The sequence below is a fragment of the Zingiber officinale genome, chromosome 1A (assembly GCF_018446385.1).
Source record: "Zingiber officinale cultivar Zhangliang chromosome 1A, Zo_v1.1, whole genome shotgun sequence".
In the NCBI taxonomy this organism is placed as follows: domain Eukaryota; kingdom Viridiplantae; phylum Streptophyta; class Magnoliopsida; order Zingiberales; family Zingiberaceae; genus Zingiber; species Zingiber officinale.
The window spans coordinates 155,314,917-155,341,461 of NC_055987.1; the positions used below are offsets into that span (position 1 = coordinate 155,314,917).

General features: G+C 38.2%; 1 protein-coding gene across 8 annotated transcripts; it reads right to left on the bottom strand.

Annotated features, from left to right (window-relative positions):
- Positions 1-2,032: 2,032 nt before the first annotated feature.
- On the bottom strand, positions 2,033-24,778 carry LOC122038109. 8 transcript variants are annotated; one of them, XM_042597705.1, is made up of 11 exons: positions 24,558-24,778; positions 22,620-24,264; positions 22,368-22,533; positions 10,095-10,498; positions 5,777-5,915; positions 3,705-3,810; positions 3,486-3,551; positions 3,309-3,397; positions 2,634-2,693; positions 2,407-2,558; positions 2,033-2,319 (listed from the first exon to the last, which is right to left on the bottom strand). In XM_042597705.1, exon 2 carries the CDS (start codon positions 24,052-24,054, stop codon positions 22,780-22,782), a length of 1,275 nt encoding a protein of 424 aa, XP_042453639.1. In that variant the 5' UTR covers positions 24,055-24,264; positions 24,558-24,778; the 3' UTR covers positions 2,033-2,319; positions 2,407-2,558; positions 2,634-2,693; positions 3,309-3,397; positions 3,486-3,551; positions 3,705-3,810; positions 5,777-5,915; positions 10,095-10,498; positions 22,368-22,533; positions 22,620-22,779. The 8 variants fall into 8 exon arrangements, with proteins under 8 accessions (XP_042453639.1, XP_042453636.1, XP_042453642.1 ...); XM_042597702.1 differs by lacking the exon at positions 10,095-10,498; XM_042597708.1 differs by lacking the exon at positions 10,095-10,498 and having other exon boundaries at positions 3,486-3,567.
- Positions 24,779-26,545: the final 1,767 nt, after the last annotated feature.

Consider the following 26,545-nt stretch of genomic DNA (forward strand, 5'->3'; position numbering starts at 1 on the left):
ACATGTTCGTCCGACCGATAAATGATTTCTAAACGTTGACCGTCTTAACTTTGACTTTCACCGTGATAGCAGAATAAGACCCCTCACATCATTGCTGATTGCAACAAGTTGTCATTCTGGGGCATTTCCTTTTGAATAAAGAAAAAGAGATGACAGATAACTATAGGGGAAAATGGATGAGAAAAACTAGGGAGGAAAACTTAATTTGTGTTCACTTCCTAGATTAACTTCTGAATATTTTTATTGTAAGTGGAGCTTAAGGATTTGTCACCAAATTGCAAAATCCATTATTTGGAAAATCTTTACCAAAATACATACAAGAAGTTTGGGTCAAGAAAAAGTTGCTCTAAGTGTCTCATTATTTACGGAGTACAAAAAAAAAAAAAAAAAGAAAAAAGGATTTTGACAAGAGAAATAAAATATTTCTAATGTGAGGGAAAAGAAATTTTCAAGGATAATTAATTACTCCATGGAGAGAAAATTGGAAAGGAAAAAAAACAAAATTGAAGAGCAGATGGTGAAGCTGAATATATTTTGTGTTTACTTGGAAGGAAAGTGAATGGATCAGCATGTGAAAGATAATATTTGAACTGCTGTGCTTTTATTGCTACAATTTTAGGGAAATTGCCTCCCAGGCAAGTGGAAGAACTGTCATATCTAGAAAATTCACAATGTATTGTAATCTTTCAGTGAATGATTCAATCATGTATGCCAGTTTTATCCTAAATGGTGGATTAACACTTTCTATTATCTAATTTATTACTTTATGGTAGATAACTGCAATTTATTCATGTAGTTTTTCACATGCAGCAAAGAAGCTGAGTCGATTTGAAAAGCCATTTGGTAAAAGCTAACGACAAGTTAAGACTTGATTAGTAGCTGGTAAGAAATTTGTGAGGGGAAATACTAGTGTCCACTTGATCACCTTGATTTTTATGGCCAATGCATTGGAAAAAGGAGGAGACTAAGATGTTTTGTCGAACAATTCAGGTAAAATTAAGATGGGAACAAGTTAAACGCACATTATATCACATTTTTCTCTTGCAACAAGTTAACAAGTATGAAGTAACAAGAATGCAGATAGGAGCATGTTGCATTCACTTTAGGAGGAAGGTTATTTTTCTGGTTTGATAACTGTTCTTCAGCAATAATTAATCAGGAGATGCATTCACTTTAAGTATCAAGTATGCAGATTTGACCAATAATTAATCAGGAGATTTATAACAGATCTCGGATAGGATTCTGGTATATTTGGAGATGTAAGCATAATAGCAGATCACAAACACCATCAGCAAACATGAGACGCTATATCAGAATCATTAAGCTGTAACCAAAAAGATAACATTTAGCGGCATTTTGCAAGGAAACTGATGTTTAAGATATGTAATAGTGCAGGATCACTAACTAATCTATGGTATGCACGTCACATAGTAAAAAGATCTAGATCTATGAAGTAAGAACAAAAGGTAATCCATTCGAAAACAAAAGATTGCTTCTCCTAGAAATCATAAAAACCTTTAAAAAAAACTTTAAAAAGGGTGATGATCACTCCTACCTAATGCATCTTTCTGGAAGGTTGTGTTCTGTCAGAGGGCAATCTGTAGATCCAGTAAACCTAGACATAGAAAAAATTACAAGAGGATTAACACCGCAAAGACACTACCAATGGATCAGAAGAAAAGAAAGGTCAACTGATGTACCAGAGCAGGAGATGTAAGTGAGCAGGAGCATGACTGCAAAGAGCTGCTTTGCGTATCCTTGGCCCCTATGTGAGCCTTCCAACAGAGGAGCATGTACTCAGAACACCACCTGCTCAAAAATAAATATAACCGCACGGGCTGTGGATATTGAAACAACAACACTAGTGGGCATGTACCCACAAGAACACGACCTATAAATGGTGATAAAATGTGGGGTCTATGAGTTGCCAATTAAAAATGGAATGATCGATAATTAAATTTGATTGCATTAATAAGAAATATATATATATATATATATATATATATATATATATATATATACAACTCCAAACTATAAAATGGTTGCTCTCATCAGAAAAAGAGAAATGCAACAATTAGTAGCATATTTAGCAAACATGAGTTACAATATTCCATTCTCCTGCAAGGCAACAACTGAACAGAGGAAAACACTGATCTCACCATAAACATTAAAATTCAAATTTCAATGCATGGACTCCAGATTCCTAGCTCCAACAAACGCTTCTTTTCATTGCCAATGAGGCTACAAATAAAGGTGATAAGACTTTTATTTCCAGGAAGTAAGTCATTCAGCTAAATTTTAGTGACTGCCTCCATTTTGCTGAAAAGTTAAAACCATAAACAACATCTTGAGATTTTTTGGAACACCAGGATGAAGCATAAAGAACAAAAAAAGTTGTTAACTAACAGCTTTGCACTCTTTGGTCATCGACTAGCTCCTTAGCTTCCTTTTGATACATTGGTCATCTAGATACTAGCTCGACTGATGAGAAGTGAACCCCACACAAGATCAGTGCCAAAGGCAGGAGGCTAATTCAGAAATATCACACTCGGATGGGGCTTCATAAACAGTTACAGAGACGTTAAAGTTCACACAATAAGGTCCTGCTTCATCAACTAAGAAAGGCAGCATACCTCCCAGCGTCTGTAGCAGTCTTGCACCGTTTTACATAATCACACTTTTCTGGTGAATAACTTGGCAATGCAAAAGAGAAACCATTAGGCTGATACCATAAAAGAAGTGGACTCAAGTTAACTAAGCATTTCATGGTGATAAATATCCAATAACTCGGAGCTTGTTTAAAAAGTTTCCAATGGATTATATTGGTCAGAGTTGCTGGGCATGATAACTTACCTCGGTCTGAGTTGAAATACAATAATATAACAAAACTTATTCATTAGGATTGTTAATTTTTAAGGTACAAAGAGAATAATTTTATTGGTCCGTGATTTATACTACAAATTATTTATACCCAAATTATGGGATTAATTCCTCTTGCAGGGATGGAGGATTATTCCCTATGTGGAATGATTGGATACAAGGCTAGCTCACATAATATTAATCAACAATATCTTTTTGAAGGAAATGCATGCTGCTATGTCATATGCCTATGTAAATTAGCCTTGTACTATAGTAAACTTATGTGGTGAAGCCAAATGCATACTTGTTTCTAACAATACCATAGTTAACGTGACTGGTATATGAAAAAAGAGACAACTTTCATTTCTGATTAATAAAGGCATTTTTTGTGTGTGTGTGATAAACTAATAAAACTAAGTTGATGTACTTAAAACTAATTGAAAAGTTACCTTTGGAGTAATATGAGAAGGAAACTTCATAGTTTTTCCTTTCATGAAGCTTCTTGCAATGTTTGTATAAGCAACATAGCTCGGGGCAACTGTAAAGTATAATTAGGTCAATAAACAGAACTTCGTAAGAAAAACATAATGGTGTTTTGATGTACATAAAACAAGTTGAAAAATAACCTTTGGAGTTATAAGAGAAGGAAGGTTCATAGTTTTTCCATTCACAAAGCGTCTAGCAATGTTGGCCTGTGCAACATATAACCTTTGGAGGCTACTTTAAAAGCTTCACAAAGCTTGAGGCTACTTTAAAAGTATAATCATGGCAATAAACAACTACGTATAACTTAGTAAGAAACAATAATGGTATGTTCATGTACATAAAACTAGTTGAAGAGTAACCTTTGGAGTAACGAAAGGAGGAAACTTCATTGTTGTTCCTTCCATGAAACTTCTTCCAATGTTTGCTTACACACCACACCTTAGGTTATAAAAGTATATAACCGCGCTGGTTTTATGGATATATATGTAAACTTCATTAGCCAATGAATATAAAAAATAAAGAAATCAACATAAGCCTTTTAGGTGCAAAAAAGGAATTCTCCTCAGTAAATATGCAAGCGTTAGTTACATCTGAGATTGCATTTTAACTCCATACTATCATCATCTAACTATTGTTTTGGCATTCAGCTTGTTATCATTTGTCCTATAAGTGTTATATTCTTTTTCAGAAATAAAATCTTTTTTGTTCTCATAATGTTACTATGTTGAAACTTCAGAACTCTTACTCTATCTCTACTTATTAGTGGAGTTTTCTCAATTCACATGCAATTATATCTACTTCCAGTGATGATGATGATACAGCTGCCCTGGCTATATTGCCTGTTTGCTTTTTGCAATCTCTAGCAAAATGTCTAGGTTCTCCACAAATAAAACATTTACACTTCTTCTGCTGGTCCGCCTTCTTCTTTTTGAATACCCGTACATGAGAGTCATGTGGTTTACCTTTATATGTTCTGGCTTTTCGTAAACCAAATTTCTTCTGTTTGTTATAATACCCAGGTATAGGTATTTTGCTGCAGAAGGCTAGATCTTTAACACCCTTCTGTATGGCAGCCTTTTTACAAATTTCAGCCAAATATTGATAAGTGAAATGTATTCTTGGAATAACACCAACCTGATTAGCAGGGTATTTGGATTTGAAAGCCGCTTCAATTTCATTTCCAATAATAGGTGGCATCTTCCTGAATAATTTATCTGATAATTCTGGACTTATGAACATCCGTCCTGACTTTGCTGCCAATACCTTATAATCATTCAAGTAATTGAAAATATCTTTCATGCTATTACATGTTAGTCGTTCAATGTCTATATAAGCTTGATCTTGTTCCACTGTGGAACCTTGGTATGGATCCTCCAATAAAAAGGATCTTCTGATTGCAGATAAAATGTTTTGCGTTTCACCGGCCATTTGTATAAGGGCCTCGTATTCTGCAGCGTATGCCATACGCCACTGAATCCACATTTTCTTTTCATTCTCCCCTAGAAGATTTTCAATAAATTGTACCTTCTGTGAATTGTCCAGCCAGGTTCAATGGATCTGAACCTTGATTTTATGGTAAGCTTGAAGGTACAATTTATTGAAAATCTTCTAGGGGAGAATAAAAAGAAAATGTGGATTCAGTGGCGTATGGCATACGCTGCAGAATACGAGGCCCTTATACAAATGGCCGGTGAAACGCAAAACATTTTATCTGCAATCAGAAGATCCTTTTTATTGGAGGATCCATACCAAGGTTCCACAGTGGAACAAGATCAAGCTTATATAGACATTGAACGACTAACATGTAATAGCATGAAAGATATTTTCAATTACTTGAATGATTATAAGGTATTGGCAGCAAAGTCAGGACGGATGTTCATAAGTCCAGAATTATCAGATAAATTATTCAGGAAGATGCCACCTATTATTGGAAATGAAATTGAAGCGGCTTTCAAATCCAAATACCCTGCTAATCAGGTTGGTGTTATTCCAAGAATACATTTCACTTATCAATATTTGGCTGAAATTTGTAAAAAGGCTGCCATACAGAAGGGTGTTAAAGATCTAGCCTTCTGCAGCAAAATACCTATACCTGGGTATTATAACAAACAGAAGAAATTTGGTTTACGAAAAGCCAGAACATATAATGGTAAACCACATGACTCTCATGTACGGGTATTCAAAAAGAAGAAGGCGGACTAGCAGAAGAAGTGTAAATGTTTTATTTGTGGAGAATCTGGACATTTTGCTAGAGATTGCAAAAAGCAGACAAGCAATATAGTCAGGGCAGCTGTATTAGATCAGCTAGATTTACCTTCGGACTATGATATTCTTTCAGTTGATCTCAATGAAGCTGATTCAGACGTTATTTATTCTTTTTCAGAAGGAGATACAGATCCAAATTATGTTAATTTGATTCTAGATGACACACCTTGGATGCAGGAAACTATTTTTATGCTGGGAGCTGAAAACTGCGGTTGGAGAAGCCAAGTCTTTGTTGGAGAAAAAATGAAGAATTGTCAACATCAGTGGGAAGAAAATCAGATCATCACTGATAGCAAGTATGTATCCTGTACATTATGCAAATTAATTACCACGGACTCCATGCGGATACATTGTTTAATTTGCAAGATGATGGTATGCCCAGCATGTGGACCATTTTATTTGAATAAAACATTAACTCTCAAGAAGCATGAAATTATTCCCCCATATGATAAAGAGAATAAGGTGATACAAGATTTGCTGGATTATACTAATTATTTGCGCAGCATCATTGAAAAAAGACCAGCAATTCACCAAGGGGAAACTCCTTTTTTGAAGATCAAAAGGTTAACAGAAACAGCCAAGCTACCAGTAAGACGGACACATGGTGCAGCAGGCTATGATATTTTTCTTGATGAAGAAATCCATATTATGCCACATAAACAATGTCTTGTAAAAACAGGCATTAGTTTGGAATTCTCAGGAGGATATTATGCTCGAATTGCTGCTAGATCAGGTGCAGCTTATAGACTCAACTTTTTAATCAATGTTGGAGTCATTGATTCAGACTTCCGGGGAGAGGTATGTTTATTAATCTATAATATTTCTGACATCACTCTTTCTCTCTTGAACATGGCAGTTGTGTGGTGCAACTAGTCTTTGAAAAAATTATGACGCCACCAGTAATAGAAATTGAAGATTTGGGTGAAATGGTCAGAGGAACAGGATCCTTCGGATCAACCACAAGAAATGAATCAGGACCATCAGCAAGTCATGAATTAATCTTTTCTGCGGCAAAAAGGTCCTTAATTAATCGTCTTTATAACATGGAAGAAATTTTACAAATACCCGAAGTAAGTGACACTAAAGTCCAAGCAATTCTGGACACTGGTGCCACTACCTACTTTATATGCAAAGATGCCCTACCAAAGGATGCTTTTGAAGAAATAAATTATAAGGTATTATTTTCTGGTATCAACTCACAGCAGGAATCAACAAGGAAGTTAAAAAATGGGTATATGACAATTGGGATGCATAAATTCCGGATTCCTTTTACTTATCAACTAGAGATGAATTTGAAGGACGGAATTCAGATGCTGATTGGTTGCAATTTTATAAAGTCTATGGCAAGAGGACTTCGGATAGAAGGAACTGAGGTAACTTTTTACAAAGAAATTACTACAATTAATACCTCGCCCGATCTTATTCCTTTCCCATACTCTTTACCTATAAAAACCTTATAGATGATCTTAGAAGAGCATACGAGAAATACTCGGAGTTCTACTAAGAAAACTTGTAAGTGTGAGTGCTTGTAAATCTGTTTGTAAGACCGTGTGTGAATTTTAATCATAATATCTTAAGTTCAAGTACCCTAGTGGTCCTGACTTAAGTGCGGGCTCTGGGGAAGGATCCATTGTACGCAGCTTTACCATGCTTTTTGCAAGAGGCTGTTTCCAGGATTCGAACCCGTAACGTTTTGGTCACAAAGCAACAACTTTATCTGAATCTTGGAAGAAAAACAAATTTGGCTGAGTAGGTAGAGTTGTTACAATTGTTGTAAAAATAGTCACCTGTTGCCTAAGCAAATTTGGAAAGGGTACTACTTCAATAATTAAGCGGTTGCAATGATGTTCAAAAAATGGTTCAAGTAGACCTCCAAGGTGACCTAGGGGATTTGCTTGGGCAATCCAAGTGAGTTCATTAGGAAAACATTAGTTTTTTAGCAATTGCTACACCTGAATAAAATAATAAAACTCAAGTTTTCCAACCAACCATCCTCAGTTTCCCAACCAAGCATAATATTGTAGTATTACACTGATTATGAACATAATAATTACAACTTTGTTGTGTTTCCTTGCAATGTCTAATATGGATTATGAATTTTACATTTATATATAACTTGTTTGATTAATATACATTGTTATGTACTTATATTTTAATATGTCAATGTGTTTTCTTCATTGCCATGTGAAATATGGCAAATTTTGTTATTATTGTTTACTTATCAATTATCACTTATTTACTTGTAATTGTATACTTGTTTTGCTAGATAATACCATGGAATTGTCAAATTTTGAATAATGAAGGAGAAATTGATGAAATTTTGGATAAGAATGCAAGAAATTGGAGAGAATTCAACGAGTATTACCTATGAATTGGAGGAAGAGAGGTCAGAAATGATGGATTGCGGTGGAAAATTGACATCTTTCATGGGAAGGCGAACAAGACACCATTGTCTTTAGCATTCTCGAGGAGGAATACAAGTCGTGCATGGGATTCAAGAGTTGGGGAATGGGAATTTCAACGAACTCTACCAACTTTAGTGTGCCGAAGACATGGAATGTATGGAAATGGGAGGAGATTTGGAATGTGTAGAAATGGGAGGAGATTTAGGATGTGTGGAAATGGAAGGCATAGAACGCAAGGCAACTCCAGTCAGCTTCGCTCTCGCACGTTCTCAACCACAAGTTCATCCCACCACTGCTTCTTCCTCTCCATCTTGCGACGCGACACTTGTGTTCTATTGCTGCACCGGCTTAGATCCAGCCGGCTTTGCACACGCACGTTCTCAACCGCGAGTTCATCCCATCGCCTTCCTCCAGCAACGCTCGCGTCCTCGTAGTTCCTCACCAGCGGTCTCTGCTCTCAAATTCATCTCTGTCTCCTTTCTCTCAGCACCCTTTCGCTTCCTCAAGCCCTAATTTTGGTTTTGGATTGGGTGCTTCGACTCCCAACTTCAGCTTCAGTTCGTCTTCCACTATTGCTTCATCACTGTTTGGTACGTGCATTCCCCCTAGAGCGTTGGCGTTGTCCTTGTCCTCTGCTTCTAGAGTCGTCAATTTGGGTTAGACCCGTCGGGTTGGCCTGCCCCGCTAAACAATTTAAGTGGGTTGAGTTAAAATTTTATCAACCCATTTAAAAGCAGGTTGAGGCGGGCCGACTTGCCTGAGCCCACGATTCGGGACCCATGCAGGTCGGCCCAGGTGAGCTTGGGTTGGTCATTTTGAAAAAATAAATTTTTCTCCCAAACTCAAAACTAAAGTGGAAAATTTAATAGGCTCATGGGTTTGACCCGTTTAATCTATAACCCAAATTTAAAAAATTTAATTATATATATATATATATATATATATATATATATATATATATATATATATATATATATATATATATATATATATTTATTTATTTATTTAATTATTTATTTTTTAGTGGGCTCGTGGGTTGGCCAACCGAGCTCGCAACCTGACTTAAGTTGGGTTGGGGATTTCCCAACCCGCTAAGATGACAGGCCGGCTCGCCCCATCCCGCCTCGCTAAATGGACGACCCGCCCCATTATGGGTCAATATGTTTGACAGCTCTATCTGCTTCGACATTGTTTGCTTTGCCAACGCAACTTTCGTGCTTTCATTTTCTACGTCCTTCCTGCCCACCTTTTCTGTGTCGGCGACATCTGCTCCAGCTCCATCCTTCATATCCCGTGGTCCGAGTAGGTAGCCGCATCTTGGTCTTCCTTGTACACAAACCAGAGAAGTCTTCCTTCCTTTGTCTCTTATTTCACGTACTTTGGGAATGGTTGAAAATAAACTTTTATTGTGACGGATGTGGTGCTTACAATGTCTAAAATCATGAACTATAAGCTAAATAGTTTGAACTATTTGGATTGGAGTAAGACTATTCGTCTTTATCTACGAAGTATTGACAAAGATGGTCATTTGACTAATGACCCTTCTCAAGATGATTTGACGTAGACATAACTTAGAGAGGATGCTCGCTTGTTCCTTCAAATTTGGAATTATATTGATAGTGAGGTAATTGATTTAATAAATTAATGTGGATTTGTTAAAGAACTAATGTATTACTTGGAATTTCTGTACTCTGGAAAAGGAAATCTCTCTAGTATGTATGAGGTTTGCAAAACATTTTATCGTGTGGAAAAACAAGATCAACCTCTAATTAATTATTTTATGACTTTCAAGAAAACATATGAGGAGCTTAATATATTGTTGCAGTAAGATCGTAGACATTGGGGGGGTTGAATAACGTTCTTCACTTTTTCAAAAATCGAGAATAAAAGCAAACGCAGAGGAAAAGAGAGAAAGGAAAAAGGGCAAGCACTAACACAAGTAATTTTTTACTTGGTTCGGAGCCTTCGATGATTCCTACTCTAAGGCCCGTATTCGTTGAGTGCTTTCGTTGGGTAATCACTATAATATCGAAAAAATTATAAGAATTCAAGTACAATGTATATAAACAAAAATGTTACCGACAACAAGTAGAATAAAAGCTTGAGTATTGGTTGTCGACGTAGTCGTTCGGTGTCGTAGGAGCCTTCTTAGAGCAGCACACAAGAATGAAAGTCGTTTGAATTGATATTTTTCAGCTGCTGGTCGAAAGCCCCATCCAGGCGCCTGGATACACCCCCGGGTGCCTGAAGTGTGCTGATGTGGCTACACTTTGTCGAAAGTCTATCCCACAGACTTTATCCACCACCGAGCACCTAGACCTGCCCGGGTGCCTGGACCGTGATGTGTGCCCACCAAACAGTAGCGAACGCCACCTCAGCTAGTCGCCTCCTACCGCACCCTGGCGCTTGGAGCAACTCTAGACGCTCGGATAAGGTCCGGGCGTCTGGAGCCTCTTTTTCATCCATTTTACAACTTTAATTTCCTGCAAAACATGTTAGTCCAAGTAACAAAAATTATCCTGCAAAACAGGATTAACATATTAAAAATATGATCAATTTATGATTTAGATTTTGTTTTCCAAGATCAGGATCTAGTTATGATCTCAATTTAGACTTCTCAAATGGGCTCTAAGCTAGACTGCGCCAATAGTCCCACCGGGACTAGTTCTCACTGGATCTCTATCCTCCAGTGACTTACCTCTCTTACCATTTGCAGTCTCTTGACCCACCAGGTTTTCTTTCCAGAATCGTACATCCGGACTTTAATCAATCGTCTAGAATCGAACATCTCAATTGGACTTAAGCCAACTATTAGGTCCCGCAGACCCTGGACTTTTTTCCAGAATCACACATCTGGACTTTAACCTGGTATTAGGTCCTCTAGACTCGTCAATTTCTGCACACTCGGTAAAGAGATTAGATAACAATACATCTAACTTTAACCTATTTATCATATATTAAAACCTGACTATTAGTGCAACTTGCACCGTTGCTCTTTAGCCCTGATGTGCAGGTTCAACAATGTCAATGAAAGCAGATGGACATCATAAGCTTCCTTGCTGGCCTATCTCCTGACTTTGAGTCTGCTAAGTCACAAGTTCTTACTGGTTTTGAGGTCTCCTCTTTACAAGATGTATTTAGCCGTGTTCTCCGTACATAAAGTATTGCATCCGTTCCATTTAGTGGAACTTTGGTGAGTCATAATACTAATAATGTGCCTAGAAAATCAACTAGTTACCGTAGAAACAAAGAAGGTGGCTCGCAGGACTTTGAACTCGAAAATCGAATTTAGGTGGTATTATGTGCAACTACTGTCATAAGCCAGGCCATACAAAGTTTGAGTATAGAAAGCTTAGTAAAAAATCAGTAAAAATACTTGGTTCATATTGCATCCACTAATAATGCCTCTGATGAATCGATCCCTATTTCTATAGATGAATTTGCCAAGTTTTCAAAATATCAAGAATCACTCAAGTCTTCATCTCCCTCTATCACTTCTATTTTTGATTCAAGTAAACAAAACGCATGTCTTCTTTCTTCATCCTCCAAATGAGTCATTTTGGTGCCACATATCATATGACAGGTAATTTTACTCTCTTTTCTACTTTTCAATCCAAAGCTAATACTCCTACCATTACTTTAGCTGATAGGTCTCTATCTTGTGTTCGTGGGTCTAATCAACCCTACCCCTTTGTTTCTTCTGTGATTTGTCTTACATTTACCTAATTTATCCTTTAATTTGTTCTCTCTCAATCATCTAACTCGTAATCTTAACGACTTATTTTTTTTTTATCATTGCTTATTTCAGGATCTTTTGACGAAGAAGATTATTCGTAAAAGACATGAGTCTGGAGACCTCTACATCCTTGACACACAGCTCCCAAATTCTTTTGCTTGCTCGAGTGTCACTTCTCCTTTCGAGGCTCATTCTAGGTTGGGACATCAATCTCTTTCGTTACATAAAAAACTTTATTACAATATGGTAAGGTGTCTTCATAGATTGTGAGTCGTATCAGTTTGGAAAACATCACCATCCTAGTTCGAGTGCTAGAGTAAATAAATGTACTACTATTCCTTTTGAATTAGTTCATTCTGATATTTGGGGTCCTTGTCATATTTTGTCTAAATCTAATTTTAAGTATTTTGTTACTTTTGTGGATGATTATTCTCGTGTAACTTGATTATATTTAATGACAAATTGTTCTAAGTTATTTTCTCTGCTTTGTGCTTTTTATGTTCAATGTGTCCATCTATACTTTGCAAAGTGATAATACCAAGGAATATACATCCGGTTCATTCCAGTCAGAATGACATGATTCATGAAACTTCTTGTGTTGATACTCCATCCCAAAATAGTGGGGCTGAAAATAAAAACAAACATCTTTTTGAAACGGCACGAGCCCTTTTATTTTAAATGAATGTTTCCAAACCTTTTTGGACTGATGCAGTTTCTACAACATGTTTTCTCATTAACCACATGTCATCCTCTGTTCTTCATGGTTAGATCCCTTACAAAATCCTTTTCCCAATAAATCATTGTTCTTGTTAACCCTAGGATATTTGGTAGCACTTGTTTTATTCAGGATGTTCATTCGCATGTCACTAAATTAGAATCCAAGTCTTTGAAATGTATCTTCCTTGGTTATTCTCATCTTTAAAAAGGTTATAGGTGTTATTGTCCTAGTATTAACAAATATCTGGTCTCAATTAATGTTATCTTCATGGAAGACACACCGTATTTCCCGTCCTCACCTATTCTGACTCGTTAAAGGGAGGATGATGATTTGTTGGTGCATTCTATCACATCCTCCGCACCCGTCCCAAAATCGGCTCTTGTCAAGTCTCCTATTATTCAAGTCTACTCCAGGCGTCAATCTCTTGATTCATGTCCTGCATCTACTATTTCGTCGTAATCAGATCTAGTCCCGAGCAATAATCTTCTTATTGCGTTACAAAAAGGTAAACGTCAGTGTACTTATCCTACTTTTGTTTCTTATAATGGTTTGGCGTCTTCCTCTTGTTCTTTTATTGCTTCACTTGGCTCTATCTCTATTTCTAAAATTGTCTGTGAGGTCATATCTCATCCTAGATGGAAAGATGCAATGATAGTGGAGATGAATGCTTTAGATGACAATGATACTTGGAACTTGGTCGATCTACCTTCAGGGAAACTGGCTATTGGATGCAACTGGGTATTCACAATTAAAGTCAATCAGAATGGATCAGTTGCCAGATTAAAAGTACATCTTGTTGCTAAAGACTATGCTCAAACCGATGGTGTAGATTATTCCGACACTTTTTCTCATGTTACAGAGTTGACATCTGTTCGATTGTTTATTTCAATGGTCGCTACTCATCATTGACCTTTAAATCAACTTGATATCAAGACTGCTTTTCTTCATGGTGATCTTTAGGAGGAGGTGTATATGGAGCAACCTCCTGATTTTGTTGCTTAGGAGGAGTCAAGGCGAGTTTGTCGTCTTCGAAAAGCTTTATATGGTTTGAAATAGAGTCCTCATGCTTAGCTTGGAAATTTAGTCAGGTTGTCAAAAAATCTGGTATGATAAAAAATAAGTTTGACCATTCTTGCAAGTCAATAGCTAGTATCATTCTATTAGTGTATGTGGATGATATTGTTATCACTGGAATTGATACTACTTAAATCTTTCATTCATACTTGTTGGTGCAATATCCCTCAGGTCAAGGTTGACCTGGGTAACCAAGTTGAGTCTTGGTTTGGGTTTAGATGTTTGACAATAAGATATTGATTGAAGAAGAGTCAAGTAGGTCAAGGTTGACTGGATACTTGACTGGGAAGTCCTAACTGGGATGTTAGGCAAAATGAAAGTCCTGGTGAGTGAAGCTGAAAAGTCCTAGTGAGTAGTAAGGAAGTCCTAGTGGTGAAGCTAGGCAGATGGAAATCCGGTGAGTGAGCCGGTGAAAGTCCCAGTGAGTGAAGCTAGGCGGATGGAAATCCTGGTGAGTGAAGCCGGTGAAAGTCCTAGTGAGTGAAGCTAGGCGGATGGAAAACCCAGTGAGTGAAGCTAGGTGAAAGTCCCGTGAGTGAAGCCGGGAAAATCCGGATGGATCAAGGATGATCGGACATCCGGTGTGGGAAGTCCAAGTAGGTCGAAGGATTGGATTTGGCACGTGAAGAAAAGTCCAAGTAGGTCAAAGGATTGACCGGATACTGCAGGAGAAAAGTCCAGTGGGTCAAAGGGACCGGACACTTGGTAAGGAGTCCTAGCAGTCGAGGGAGTGACTAGATGCTAGGCGCATACCACCAGTCAAGATTGACCGGATGTTGGTTCGGGAGGTTTGGGACTTGGTTTCGGACAAAAACCGGATCGATCGATGGATCGATCCACTCTGGATCGATCGATGGATCGATCCGGCCAATCCTCAGAGCCTCGGATCGATCCGTGGATCGATTCAGAGGTCCCAATCGATCGATGGATCGATTGGGACGCTGTCGCATGGCCGGATCGATCCGTGGATCGATCCAGCGTTTCGCGCGAAGGCGCTGGATCGATCCGTGGATCGATCCAAAGCCTCCCGATCGATTGGAATTCAATCGATCGGGATCCGACCGCTGGCGTCGATAAAGCGCACGATCTTCGGCGTCTCTTCTCCGATTCACTCCATTCCGCTCACCTCCACAGCACTCACAAAGCTCGGATCGCCAGTTCTTGAAGGATCTTGGAAGTTTTCCAAGTCAAGAGGCGGATCAAGCCAAGAAGAGAAGCTAGGGTTAGGGTTTATACTCATTAGGTTGTAAGCTTGTATTTCTTGTATCCTTTCCTCTCTTCTTGTATTGAGTCTTGTAGGGCTTCTCCGTAGTTACCATAAAGGAGAGTTTTATTTAGTGGAGGGTGTGTGTTGGTGTGGATCCTCGGATTAGTCACCTCTTGCGAGGTGGATACCAAGTAAAACCAACCGTGTTAGCGTTGTGTGTTTGTTTCTGTATTTTCCACTGCACATCTTTGAAGGAACAAGCAACGAGCACGCGACGAGCTATTCACCCCCCTCTAGCTACTTTTGGTCCTAACAAGTGGTATCGAGCGAGGCCGCTCTTCACCGGAATCATCGCCGGAAGGGTCAAGCATAACAAGAAAAGCTAGAGGGTGAAGAAGTTGGAGCAAATTCTTCAAGTTCAAGATTTTATCAAGCTCAACTTCAAGATGCAATTCCAAGATGGACTTGGAGTTGACACAAGGGTGGCTCCACCATATTCATCTGAGCTTCGATTCTGGAAATCAAGAATCGAAAATTTTCTTATGATGGAGATAGAGCAATGGTTTGCTCTCATGGAAGGTTTTGAAGCTCCCACAAATTCCAAGGGCAAAGTACTCAAAAGGAGCAAGTGGAGCCAAGAGCAAGTCCAAAGGTGCGAGGCCAATGACAAAGTGACCAAGCTTTTGGTCAATTTATTGCCAAGCACCATCCTTTGCAAAATTGAAGAACTATGGAGCAAATTGGCCAAGCTTCATGAAGAGATCCCCTCCACTGTACAAGAGCAAGAAGTATCCAGAGAGGGTGACTCTTTGGAGCAAGACCAAGAGGAGGGCTCCGAGGTTGAGAGATGCTCAACCTCCGAAGAAGAGGAGATCCAAGAAGCTTCATCCTCAAGGGAATGCAACGAAGGAAACAAGGAGGGAACATACTCCTTGTTTCATATTCAAGATGATGAAGCCTCCACCTCTAGGATTGAGGGGGAGCAATCCTTGGTGACGCCGGATCAAGAAAAAGGAGAAGCTTCTACATCCGGGTCAAGAGACGAAGAGGAGGAAGTAGATTCTACCTCCACAAGTCAAGAAAAATCAAATGGAGGAGAATCAAGGTCCGATCAAGAGGAAACTTCTACCTCCGGATCCAAAGAAAAAGATGCCACCCCTACAAGCAAAGGTATAAATATTTCAATTAATAATAAAAATCATATTATATGCTTTGAATGTAGGGAACATGGGCACTACAAGAGCAAGTGCCCTAAATTGGCCAAGAAGAAAGGCCAAATGGCAAAAAAGGGCAAGGAGAAGCTCAAGGAGACCACCCCCGGGACAAAGAAGAGCAAGGTGTACTTCTTGTGTCAACAAAAAGGGCATTACCGAAGTCAATGCCCCAAGGGGAAGAAGATGGTCAAGGCTCAAGGAGGCACTAGTCAAGGGGGAGCCTCCAAGGTAAAAAGGAAGGTAACTTTCATTGAGCCTATTCCCTTGCAAAATGGTAAAAAGCATGCTAGGTCAAATTTTTATCATTTTAATGCGATTTACCATAAGAATAGGAAGCATGAGGGCTTTAAGGAAAAGCATGTGGCCCTACATGCCAAAACTACTATCCCTAAGGCTAGGAATGTAGGTAAAAACCTAGGCGATAACTCTAAGGATGTAAGATACAAGCCTAGAAACAAAAATGCTCATGAATCAAATACTAAGGACTTAGTGAGAGAAAATCAAGTCTTGAGGTCAAGACTTGATAAAATGGAGAAGACCCTAAAAATGATGGAAAATATCCTATTAGGGCAAAGTGAGCATAACTTAGGTTTAGGAAAATCAAAGCCATCCAATGGCCATAAAGGTTTGGGATACAAACCAAAAGCTAAGAAGGATGTGCCTAGTTATCATAGGGTTCCATATAGTTATGGAACAAATCCTAAGTCTAGAGGTCAAGTCAAGGATACAAGGGAAGATATCCCTAGAAGTATCTTTGCAACCAAAGTGACTAAGAAAGTCACTAACAAGGTCACAAGGGAGGCTATCCCTAGAGTTGACCTAGAAAATGTGACCAAGGCTTCTAAGAAGCCCAACAAGGTCACTAGGAAGGTATCTAGGGAAGTTATCCCTAGTGAGTACCTAGAGCATCCAAGGAGCACCAATAGGTGTTGGGTTCCTAGGAGCATCTTCTCTACCCCATAGATGGGTTAGAGAGTGTCAACTCCGATTAGAAGGGTAGTTAACCCAACTTTGAGGAAATTGACACTCAAGGAGCATTTTCAAGGTTTTAGTTAACCTTTGAAAATGAAATGGAATTATTGATTACTCCTTGAAAGAGTAAAATGTGCCTAATGGTGGAAGAATTGATTTTAATCTTAAATGGCACATATTGGGAAATTCATAAGAACTATCAAGTTGGGATTTTGGTATGTTCTTAGGCAATTTAAGGCAATCCGGGCCTTAATTTAAAAGTGCTACTCTTGAGGAAAAATGGAATATGCCAACATTTGAGGACATGTTTATTTTCAATTGGCATACATTAAATCAAGGAAATTAGAAATGCCAATTTAGGCTTTGGCATTCTCTTGTAGCACTTTAGGGCAATCTAGGTTTAAGGTGTAAGTTTAGCTAAGACTTTAAGGATACTTAGATAGTTAATCTAGGTATATTTTATTTATGCTAAATCTTGCCATGATTGTTTGCCCATAATATGCCATGACATCATGTTTTATTATGAAAAATCCAAAAATACCATGTCATGACATTCATACATCATGTAGTAATAGGATATTTTCTTTTGATGTATGCCATAACATAATCATGCATTAAGTTTAATTCCTTGTAATTAAGGACAAATGGCATTTAACGACACTTATTGACAAGTGACATCCTAGGTGGATGTCTAACATTTCTAAAATGCTTAGATAAATATGCATGATCCCTAGATTAGGGCAAAAACCAAAATCTACATCTCACAAAGACTATAAGGTGACTTGTATGTGTTTTGTCCACAATAGATACAAGTGAGATGTTAGGATGATGAACAAAACTCAACATGTTGATTTAGTGCATTCTTTTGAGTTTTAGGTTCATCAAAACACATAGTTATGTGTTTTCCCATCATTGGGAAAGCTAATGTACAAGTCATGTGCATTATGCCCAAGGAACATGATGGGATATTGGTTTTGAAAATGTTTTTAAAATGTTTTTGGAAAACCTTGGTGAAGGCTATCTTTTGATAGTAATCACCATTGAATAGTTAGACACAAACTTGAAGAGAAACACTAAAGTTTTTGCAAGTTTTCAAGTTTGTGTCAATCTTTGAAAATATGAAGTATTTTCATAGAAAACTATTTTTCCGTGATAGTAAACGCCTAAATAATGTCTACACGAAATTTCATAATTTTTGGATTTTGTAGAATTTTCTAGGGTTTCAAGTTGACTGAAATGGAATTTCAGCAACTATCGAGTCCGATCGATCCATGGATCGATTGGAGTTCCTGAATCGATCCATGGATCGATTCAAACGGCAATTCCCGCGAGCAGAAGCTCGCTGGATCGATCAGCCGATCGATCCAGGGAGTCTGAATCGATCAGTGGATCGATTCAGCAAGGTTCAATCGATTGGAACCCAACTTCAATCGATCCAAGTTGCTGGTTTTGGCTGGGAAGGCCTGATTTCAGCATCTTTGAACCTATTTTAGTCTAGGTAACCATTCCAAACCTCTAAAATACATTTGTATACATACAAAGGGTGTTTTCATGTTGAAAACAAGGATGGATTGGTTAACGAAGACTAAGTAGAAGTTTAGGTTGAGGTTGTTTCAAATTTTGAATATTTGAACCTCAAAACTTCTAAATTTGGGTTTCCTAATGTTTTAGGGATTCCAAGTCATTGTTGGTGTAATGACAGAAGTTACCACCATGTCTTTAGGGGGAGGGACTCTTTAAAGACATGAAAATTATTTTTCATGAACCTTGGAAGGTGGTTAACCTTCTGTTATGGACTTGCTCAAGGTTGAACATTTAAACTTGAAATGGGGAGAAATGGGGAGTGGATATCCTCATTATTTCAAGTGGACACTCAAGTGGTAGATAATGCTCAAGGTTGGGTAGTTGTCTACATTGAGGGAGAAGTTAAGGATAAATGAAGGGTATGGGACCTTCATTATCGTGTTGATCACAACGAGTGATGTTGTGAACAACGATGAGCAACTCTTCAGGGGGAGAGTCTTCAACAAATGGATTTGTTGAAGTGTGCCCAGAATTGGAGCATAGGTTGATGTGTGTCCAACGATGGGTTGATGTGTGCCAATAGGGGGAGAATGTATGGTTAAGTTTAGGCCTTCATTACCTATGGGAAGGTCATAGGGGGAGAATGAAAGGACTCATGAAAGGGAGTAAGTTAGGCTTTCATTACCTAGAGGGAGTTCCCTCTTAGGGGAGAATGAAGAGCTTAATTTACGCTTTCATTACCTAGTGGCATGAAGAAGGAGGCTATGGGATTAGCTTAACTTATATGGGATTGTAAGTGTTATTGTGGTATTGTCGAACATAAAAGGGGAGATTGTTGGTGTAATATCCCTCGGTCAAGGTTGACCTGGTAACCAAGCCGAGTCTTGGTTTGGGTTTAGATGTTTGCGATAAGATATTGATTGAAGAAGAGTCAAGTAGGTCGAGGTTGACTGATTAGAAGTCCTAGTGATGTTAAGCAAAATGAAAGTCCCGGTGAGTGAAGCCGGTAAGAAAAGTCCCGTGAGTGAAGCCGGAAGGAAGTCCTAGTGGTGAAGCTAGCGGATGGAAATCCGGTGAGTGAAGCCGGTGAAAGTCCAGTGAGTGAAGCTAGGCGGATGGAAATCCTGGTGAGTGAAGCAGGTGAAAGTCCTAGTGAGTGAAGCTAGGCGGATGGAAAACCCAGTGAGTGAAGCTAGGTGAAAGTCCCGTGAGTGAAGCCGAGCAGGAAAATCCAGATGGATCGAGGATGATCGGACATCCGGTTGTGGGAAGTCCAAGTAGGTCAAAGGATTGACCGGACACTTGGTAGGGAGTCCTAGCAGTCAAGGGAGTGACTAGATGCTAGGCGCATACCAACAGTCGAGGTTGACCGGATGTTGGTTTGGGAGGTTTGGGACTTGGTTTTGGACAAAATCAAGTCTTTGGATCGATCGATGGATCGATCCAGTTCTGGATCGATCGATGGATCGATCCGGCCTGTCACAGAGAGCCTCCGGATCGATCCGTGGATCGATTCAGAGGTCCCAATCGATCGATGGATCGATTGGGACGCCGCTGCTTCGCGATAAGCGCCGGATCGATCCGTGGATCGATCCAAGCGTTCCAGAAAGGGTCGGATCGATCCGTGGATCGATCCAAAGCCTCCCGATCGATCGGGAATATTCGAATCGATCGGGATCCGACCGTTAGCGTCGTTTATAGCTGCAGGCGATGGGCTGCGGCGTCTCTTCTCCGATTCACTCCATTCCCCTCACCACTAGCCAAAGCTCTGACCTGTTCTTGAAGGATCTTGAAGTTTTCCAAGTCAAGAGGCGGATCAAAGCCAAGAAGAGAAGCTAGGGTTAGGGTTTATACTCATTGTAAGCTTGTAAGCTTGTATTTCTTGTATCCTTTCCCTCTCTTCTTGTATTGAGTCTTGTAGGGCTTCTCCGCCCTTGGTAGTTACCATAAAGGAGAGTTTTATTTAGTGGAGGGTGTGTGTGTTGGTGTGGATCCTTGGATTAGTCACCTCTTGTGAGGTGGATACCAAGTAAAACCAACCGTGTTAGCGTTGTGTGTTTGTTTCTGTATTTTCCGCTGCACATCTTTGAAGGAACAAGCAACGCCGAGCAACGAGCGAACGCGACGAGCTATTCACCCCCCCCTCTAGCTACTTTTGGTCCTAACAATACTCAGTTCCATATGAAAGACCTGAGATGCTAAAGTATTTCTTGGGTGTTAAGGTTACGAGTAAAAAAGACATATTTCTATCTTAGAGAAAATATATCCTTGATCTATTAATTGAAACAAGGAAATTAGGGGCAAAGCCTTATAGTGCTCCAATGACTCGGAACATGTGAGGTCACAGGAGATGAGGAACTATTTAAACATCCTGAGAAATATTGAAAGTTGGTTAGGAAGTTGAATTACCTTACCATGACTCGTCCAGATATTGCATATTCGGCTAGTGTTGTTAATCAGTTTATGTCATCTCCAACCGTTCATCGTAACATTAGAGCAAATTTTGTGTTACTTGAAGGGCGCAACGAGGTATCGTATATGAAAATCATGGGCACACTCATATTGAATGTTTTTCAGATACAGATTGGGGAGGTTCCAAAATGAATAGAAGATCTATTTTAGGTTATTGTATCTTTCTTTGAGAAAATTTAGTCTCATAGAAGAGTAAGAAGCAAAACGTTATGCCACGGTCCAGTGCAGAGTTGAAATATAGGGCTATGACTGAGTTTGTGTGTGAGATAATGTAGATATATCAACTCTTGACTGAAGTAGGACTTAAAATTCAGTACCAGTAAAATTGTGGTGCAATAATCAAGCTGCTCTTCATATTTCATTGAATGACGTGTTTCATGAGCGAACTAAACACATTGAAATTAATTGTCATTTTGCTCGTAAGAAAATTTAACAAAGCTTAATTTCTACAGGATATGCGAAGCCTAAGGAACAACTCGGGGGCATCTTCACAAAAGCTTTAAATGTGATTCAGGTTGATTATCTTTGTAACAAATGGAGTATGATTAATATTTACGTTCCAACTTGAGGGGAGTATATATATATATATATATCAATTAGCCTAATTATAATTTCCTAAGTTAGATTCTTAGTTTGTATATAAATATACCTTACTCTTCAAAAAAGATTGTGAATTCTTCTTTATCTTTAATTACATAAGGGAATTCATTTTTATATTTAATTATTATTAATAAATTTAAGAACTTAAATAATAATAAATTTAATGCTTTAATAATTAATGTGAGTTTTGGAAATAAAAATTAATAAAGTTATTTAGATTAATTAAGTTTTACTAAATTTAATTAATTAATTTAGAGTAATTTAAATATGTATATTAATTGAACTAATTTTAAACAATTTTAGTAATCAAACTAAAATAAGTAATAAATTTAATTTAATAGTCTTGGATTTCATTAAATTGTTTCAATTGAATAAGTTTTTAAATTAATTAATCAGAATTAAATTAATCTAAAATTATTTAAATCACAGATTACTTAAATTCTTTTAAAATTTAATTTATTTATTTATTAATATTTTATTAATTAAAAACTAAATTGAATTAAATCATAGTTTAATTAAGAATAATTAATTTAATCATAAATTGAATTTAATTAATTTGAAATCAAAAGAGAGAAATGAAATAATATTGACTATTTAGTTTCATAAAAATTGGATTTTTTTAGATTAAACAAACTAATTTCTAGATCTTCCTGGATATAATAAAATAGTTTTCTGATTTTAGTTTTTCTAAAAGAAAGTTTTCCAGATTTATCAGTGAGTTTTATAATGCCAAATAGCAGCAAGAGGTACTACAATGACCTTAACGGCAACAAAAGAACACTGCAAACAATAAGTATAAAGTTTATGTATGCTTGAGACTGGGTGGAGTTATTACCAATTGAGGGAGTATGGACTTGCAACTTGTAAGCTTGCAGAAGATCGACTCCAGAAGATACTCAAGGGAATGCTTCTGCAATGTTCATTTAAAGTCTTCTATGAAGTGGCATGAGAATTTGACTTCTGGTTGAGTGTTAGAAAGGGGCCTCCTTGAGGTTGCCAATCTACAATCAAAATTCAAATAGGAATAGTTTCCACAATTGGAATGGGCTAACATAATTATCATAATATTGTTTGCAAAGATTCATACCAGGGTTCGGAAGATTTTTTCTTCAATACTGAAAGAAAAGATGTATGTTTTGACCAAGGAGCTTAGATGGCTATCGAAGACCCAACTAAGGGCCCTAAAAGTTAAAGCACATTTAAGTGCCAAAATTTCTTGCAAATCAGAGAATTGGACTTAACTTCTCCTACTCCTCAAATGAGCAAACACATATTTTCTCAAGAAGCAAAGGCCAGTTCTCCCCAAGTTGTTGTGGGTTTAATTCCATTGCTAACTTGAAATCGTTCATACTAATCACACATGCTTCCACAAATTCAACATTACCTGGTAAATGGATGTTATTTCTTGGCCAAATACCATTGACGTGCATTGTATAAGGTTGAAGATTAGGACTTCGCTGCTTTACTGATGCATGTTCTCTACCTACTTTCAAATCGATGCATGACCTAATAATCCGTTTCAAATAAGCATCCAGAGCATTATTCAAAACGTTAGCTGATTCCGATTTTACTGCTTCCAAATCCTGTGCTTCAGCTATCTTCAACATTGTTGTCTTCAAAACCTCAGTACGGCATAGTTCACCAGAATTATGGTTTCTCCAATGACTGTCACTGGTAGAAGTACCCGCTGAGAAAAATGTCCTTCGTGCCCTACTAACACTTGCAGCAGAAAAAGAAATCCCAAGTGGAGCCTGAAGAGGGCCTCTGAAGGGATCCAAATAACTTGAATGACCCATGTTCTTCTCAACTCCTATGGGTGTTGCTTCTGCATGTGGATTGCTATCTACAGTAGTCCAGTCATGCAGAGGTGTCCCCTCTCTCCTCTTCTTTGTTGCTGGCCGGTAAGAGTTAGCATCCTGTTGCTGCAATAATCTCTTGGAAAAATTCAAATGACCATTTTCAGTTGAAACAGTCTCACCACGTGGCTTTGAAGGCTGATGTGTAACAACATCAGCTCTTGGACTTGTTCCAAGAGGAGTTGGCCAGTCTTTTGTCCTGCAAATATCAATGCCAGTCCTGAATTTTCTGGGTGATGGTGGCAATATGTCCCCATTGGACAAAGTTTGGAGCACTAGTGAAGGAGCTTTTGAAACATCATCTACTTGAAGTAATTTCTTTGACACATCCCCAGTTTGTTTTTGGGCAAACTTGCCACGATCAAGTGGTGGAGGTGTCTTTGCTTGAGTGGCATTCTGAAGGATTGAACGAATGAGCTGATTGTGCAAGGGGATATTCTCACTACCAAGTACCGAAACACAGATTTTGTAGAACTCTGTCTTGCTCAGCTTCTGCAACAAGAAACCATTTAGAGCCCGGAAGTATCTGTGAGCACGGTCCTGGCCAATCCGTTTCACTATATGAGATTTAAGGTCATCAAGGTCAATCCGAGAGTTCTTTGTCCCTGACAGTGATGGCGTTGGCTGAGGCTGTAGCTGCAACGTTGGCGGCGGCGGCACTGGCATCTTTTAGTGAACACTAACCATAGAAGCAACCACTAAATAACTCATAACTAGACTTTCCAATTTATAGTAAGTATGCAAATTTAGCCTTTTTTCAGAGCCTGCACCTTTGCTCACAAATATTATACACGATCCGCAGCCCCTCAATGGCAATGTAGGCGGTAACAGTGCCTTTCAAGGGAAAATCCGGGAAGCAGATCGAGATCGAGAAGCCTGACACAAAAGATTGCAAACGTGAAGATGAATTCTCAACCAAGAGAGCGCGAAAACCCTAATGAATAAACAAACACCCGGAATCAAGACCAATACAACACCGGCCAATCACAAAACCTCTCATTGCGAGCCGAAACCGGACGGAAGAAACAAGAGCTGACCCGCTCTAGAGCTGCAACCCGCGAGCCCAGAATCGAGCGAAGCAGATCTCCGATACAAAGATAATAAGTCCAATAGAAAAAGGGCACCCAAACCTCGTGCGGAGAGGGGAAAGAGGGGGGAGGAGAGCTCACCTAGCCTCTGCACGACCTACAAGAAACGGCGGCGGCGGCAACCTCTGTCCACGAGTCGATGCCGGGGCGCCGCTTTCAGAAGGCGGCGCAGGTAACACCAATCCCACACCTCTCTTCTTCTACGTCGCGTTGAATTGGGGAATTGATCGAGCTGAATTGGTCGTCTTTTTCGTTCGCTTCTTCTCTCTCTTCTTTCGCATCCCTCAATTTTCGCTCGGCTCTTCCCCAACTACTACCCGCCTCGTGATTCGTCCAAACTGCAGGCCCAGAGAACCCTACCTGATTACTCACATGGATACTCAGCCTCCTACCCATCTCTCTACTATCCAAAACAGCGGGCCCCGCATTAACACTCTTCTCAGCGAACTCAAAACTAAAAATGAAAGGGAGGGGAGGTTTATGTATTTTGGAGTGGGTTTAGTTTTGGGGCGCAAGATGGAGTTGAATTATTTTTGCGTAGGAAGTTGACTTTAACTCAAAGTCAACCACTTTGACTATCGAGCTTGTGTGTGCTTGTGACATGTGGTGGGAAGGGCTTCAAATTAAATGCGCATATAACTTCTTCTTAGTGGTTACAAGGGAAAACTTTTAAGGGCTCAATAATTTTTGAGCTTCAAAGTAAACAAATGAAATATAGTTTTAATAATAATAATAATAAATAAATAAATAAATACTTTACAATATGAATAGAGGGAAATCGTGTAAAAAGGATAAAGGATATTTATCTAAACTTTTAAAATGACAAAAAATGATTAAAAAAAAAGGAGATGATAATAAACTCAATGATCCAACTCAGCTTCTAAGTGTTAGTTGAAATCCAAAATAACGAAAAATTAGTGCAAATATAAAAACAATGAATAATATGTCATTAAATTACACTAACTAGCAACTTTTTAAGTATGATACTAACTTCTTTTTTTAATAAAATAATATATTAATTCACTATTTTTTTTCATTATGTGATTGTATTAATATATCATCACATTAATATGTTTAATTTAAACTTTATTAATAATAAATGAGTTTAATACATATTGTTCACATGTGATTTCATTTCCATCAAACTTAACAACAGGAAATTAACAACAAGTGGAAAATAAAATTTCAGTTAAAACTGAACATAATTTTTTATAATTTCAATCACATTTTATTTTTCTTTATACTTTTTTTTAGTAAAATATATTGTATTTAATATAATACATGAATGAAAAAGAGAGAGTAGGCTTTAGGGTTAGTGTTTCGGTTGCCTTCGAAGTGTACTCCCAATCAATCCTTTGTAGAAATCTTCAACGAGGTCTGCTCTTGCTTCATTCGGTACACTTTTTCCAATTGATATCAGTTTCCATGAAATTTTCTACCCATCCAACTGATGCTATAAAATCAACAGCATTTGGCTTTGGTTAATAGGTCAATCTAAGGTTTCCTCTTTTTCTTGCACAATCATACCCCTCCTGTGCGAATCACCAGCGTCACTCGTGCGAATCAAATATCATCAGTGCCTACTTAGTGTTACTGGTAGACCGATCTAGGGTTTTTTTTTCTTCCTAATGTCACTTGCATCCCTTGCTTCTAGGAGAGTCGATAATTGTTGACTGTTGATCAGGCTCACATTTGCTAATTTCAGTTTGCCTTCTTTGCAGCTATTGTGATACTCTTCTTTGTAACACATGGAGACCGATGGAAATAAGATTCACCTATTGGGCACATTGACTTTTGTTGATTTTATATACCGATCTTCAAACTACATATGATACTTATTAGGTTGATAAATATTTAAATTTGTTCAAGTTAAAAGATTAGAAATACAAGGACTGTCTACGTACCAATTAGACGATAGCTATTACATTAACTTTCATGGATGTTTTGAATAGTAGTTTAGAGCTTATGGCAAACTCCTTTGGCTCTAAATCTAGGATGAATACGCTTTGTGATGCATTTTGAGTATTCTTTAATTTAGTATATCCTTGTTTACAAAAGTTGATAACTTA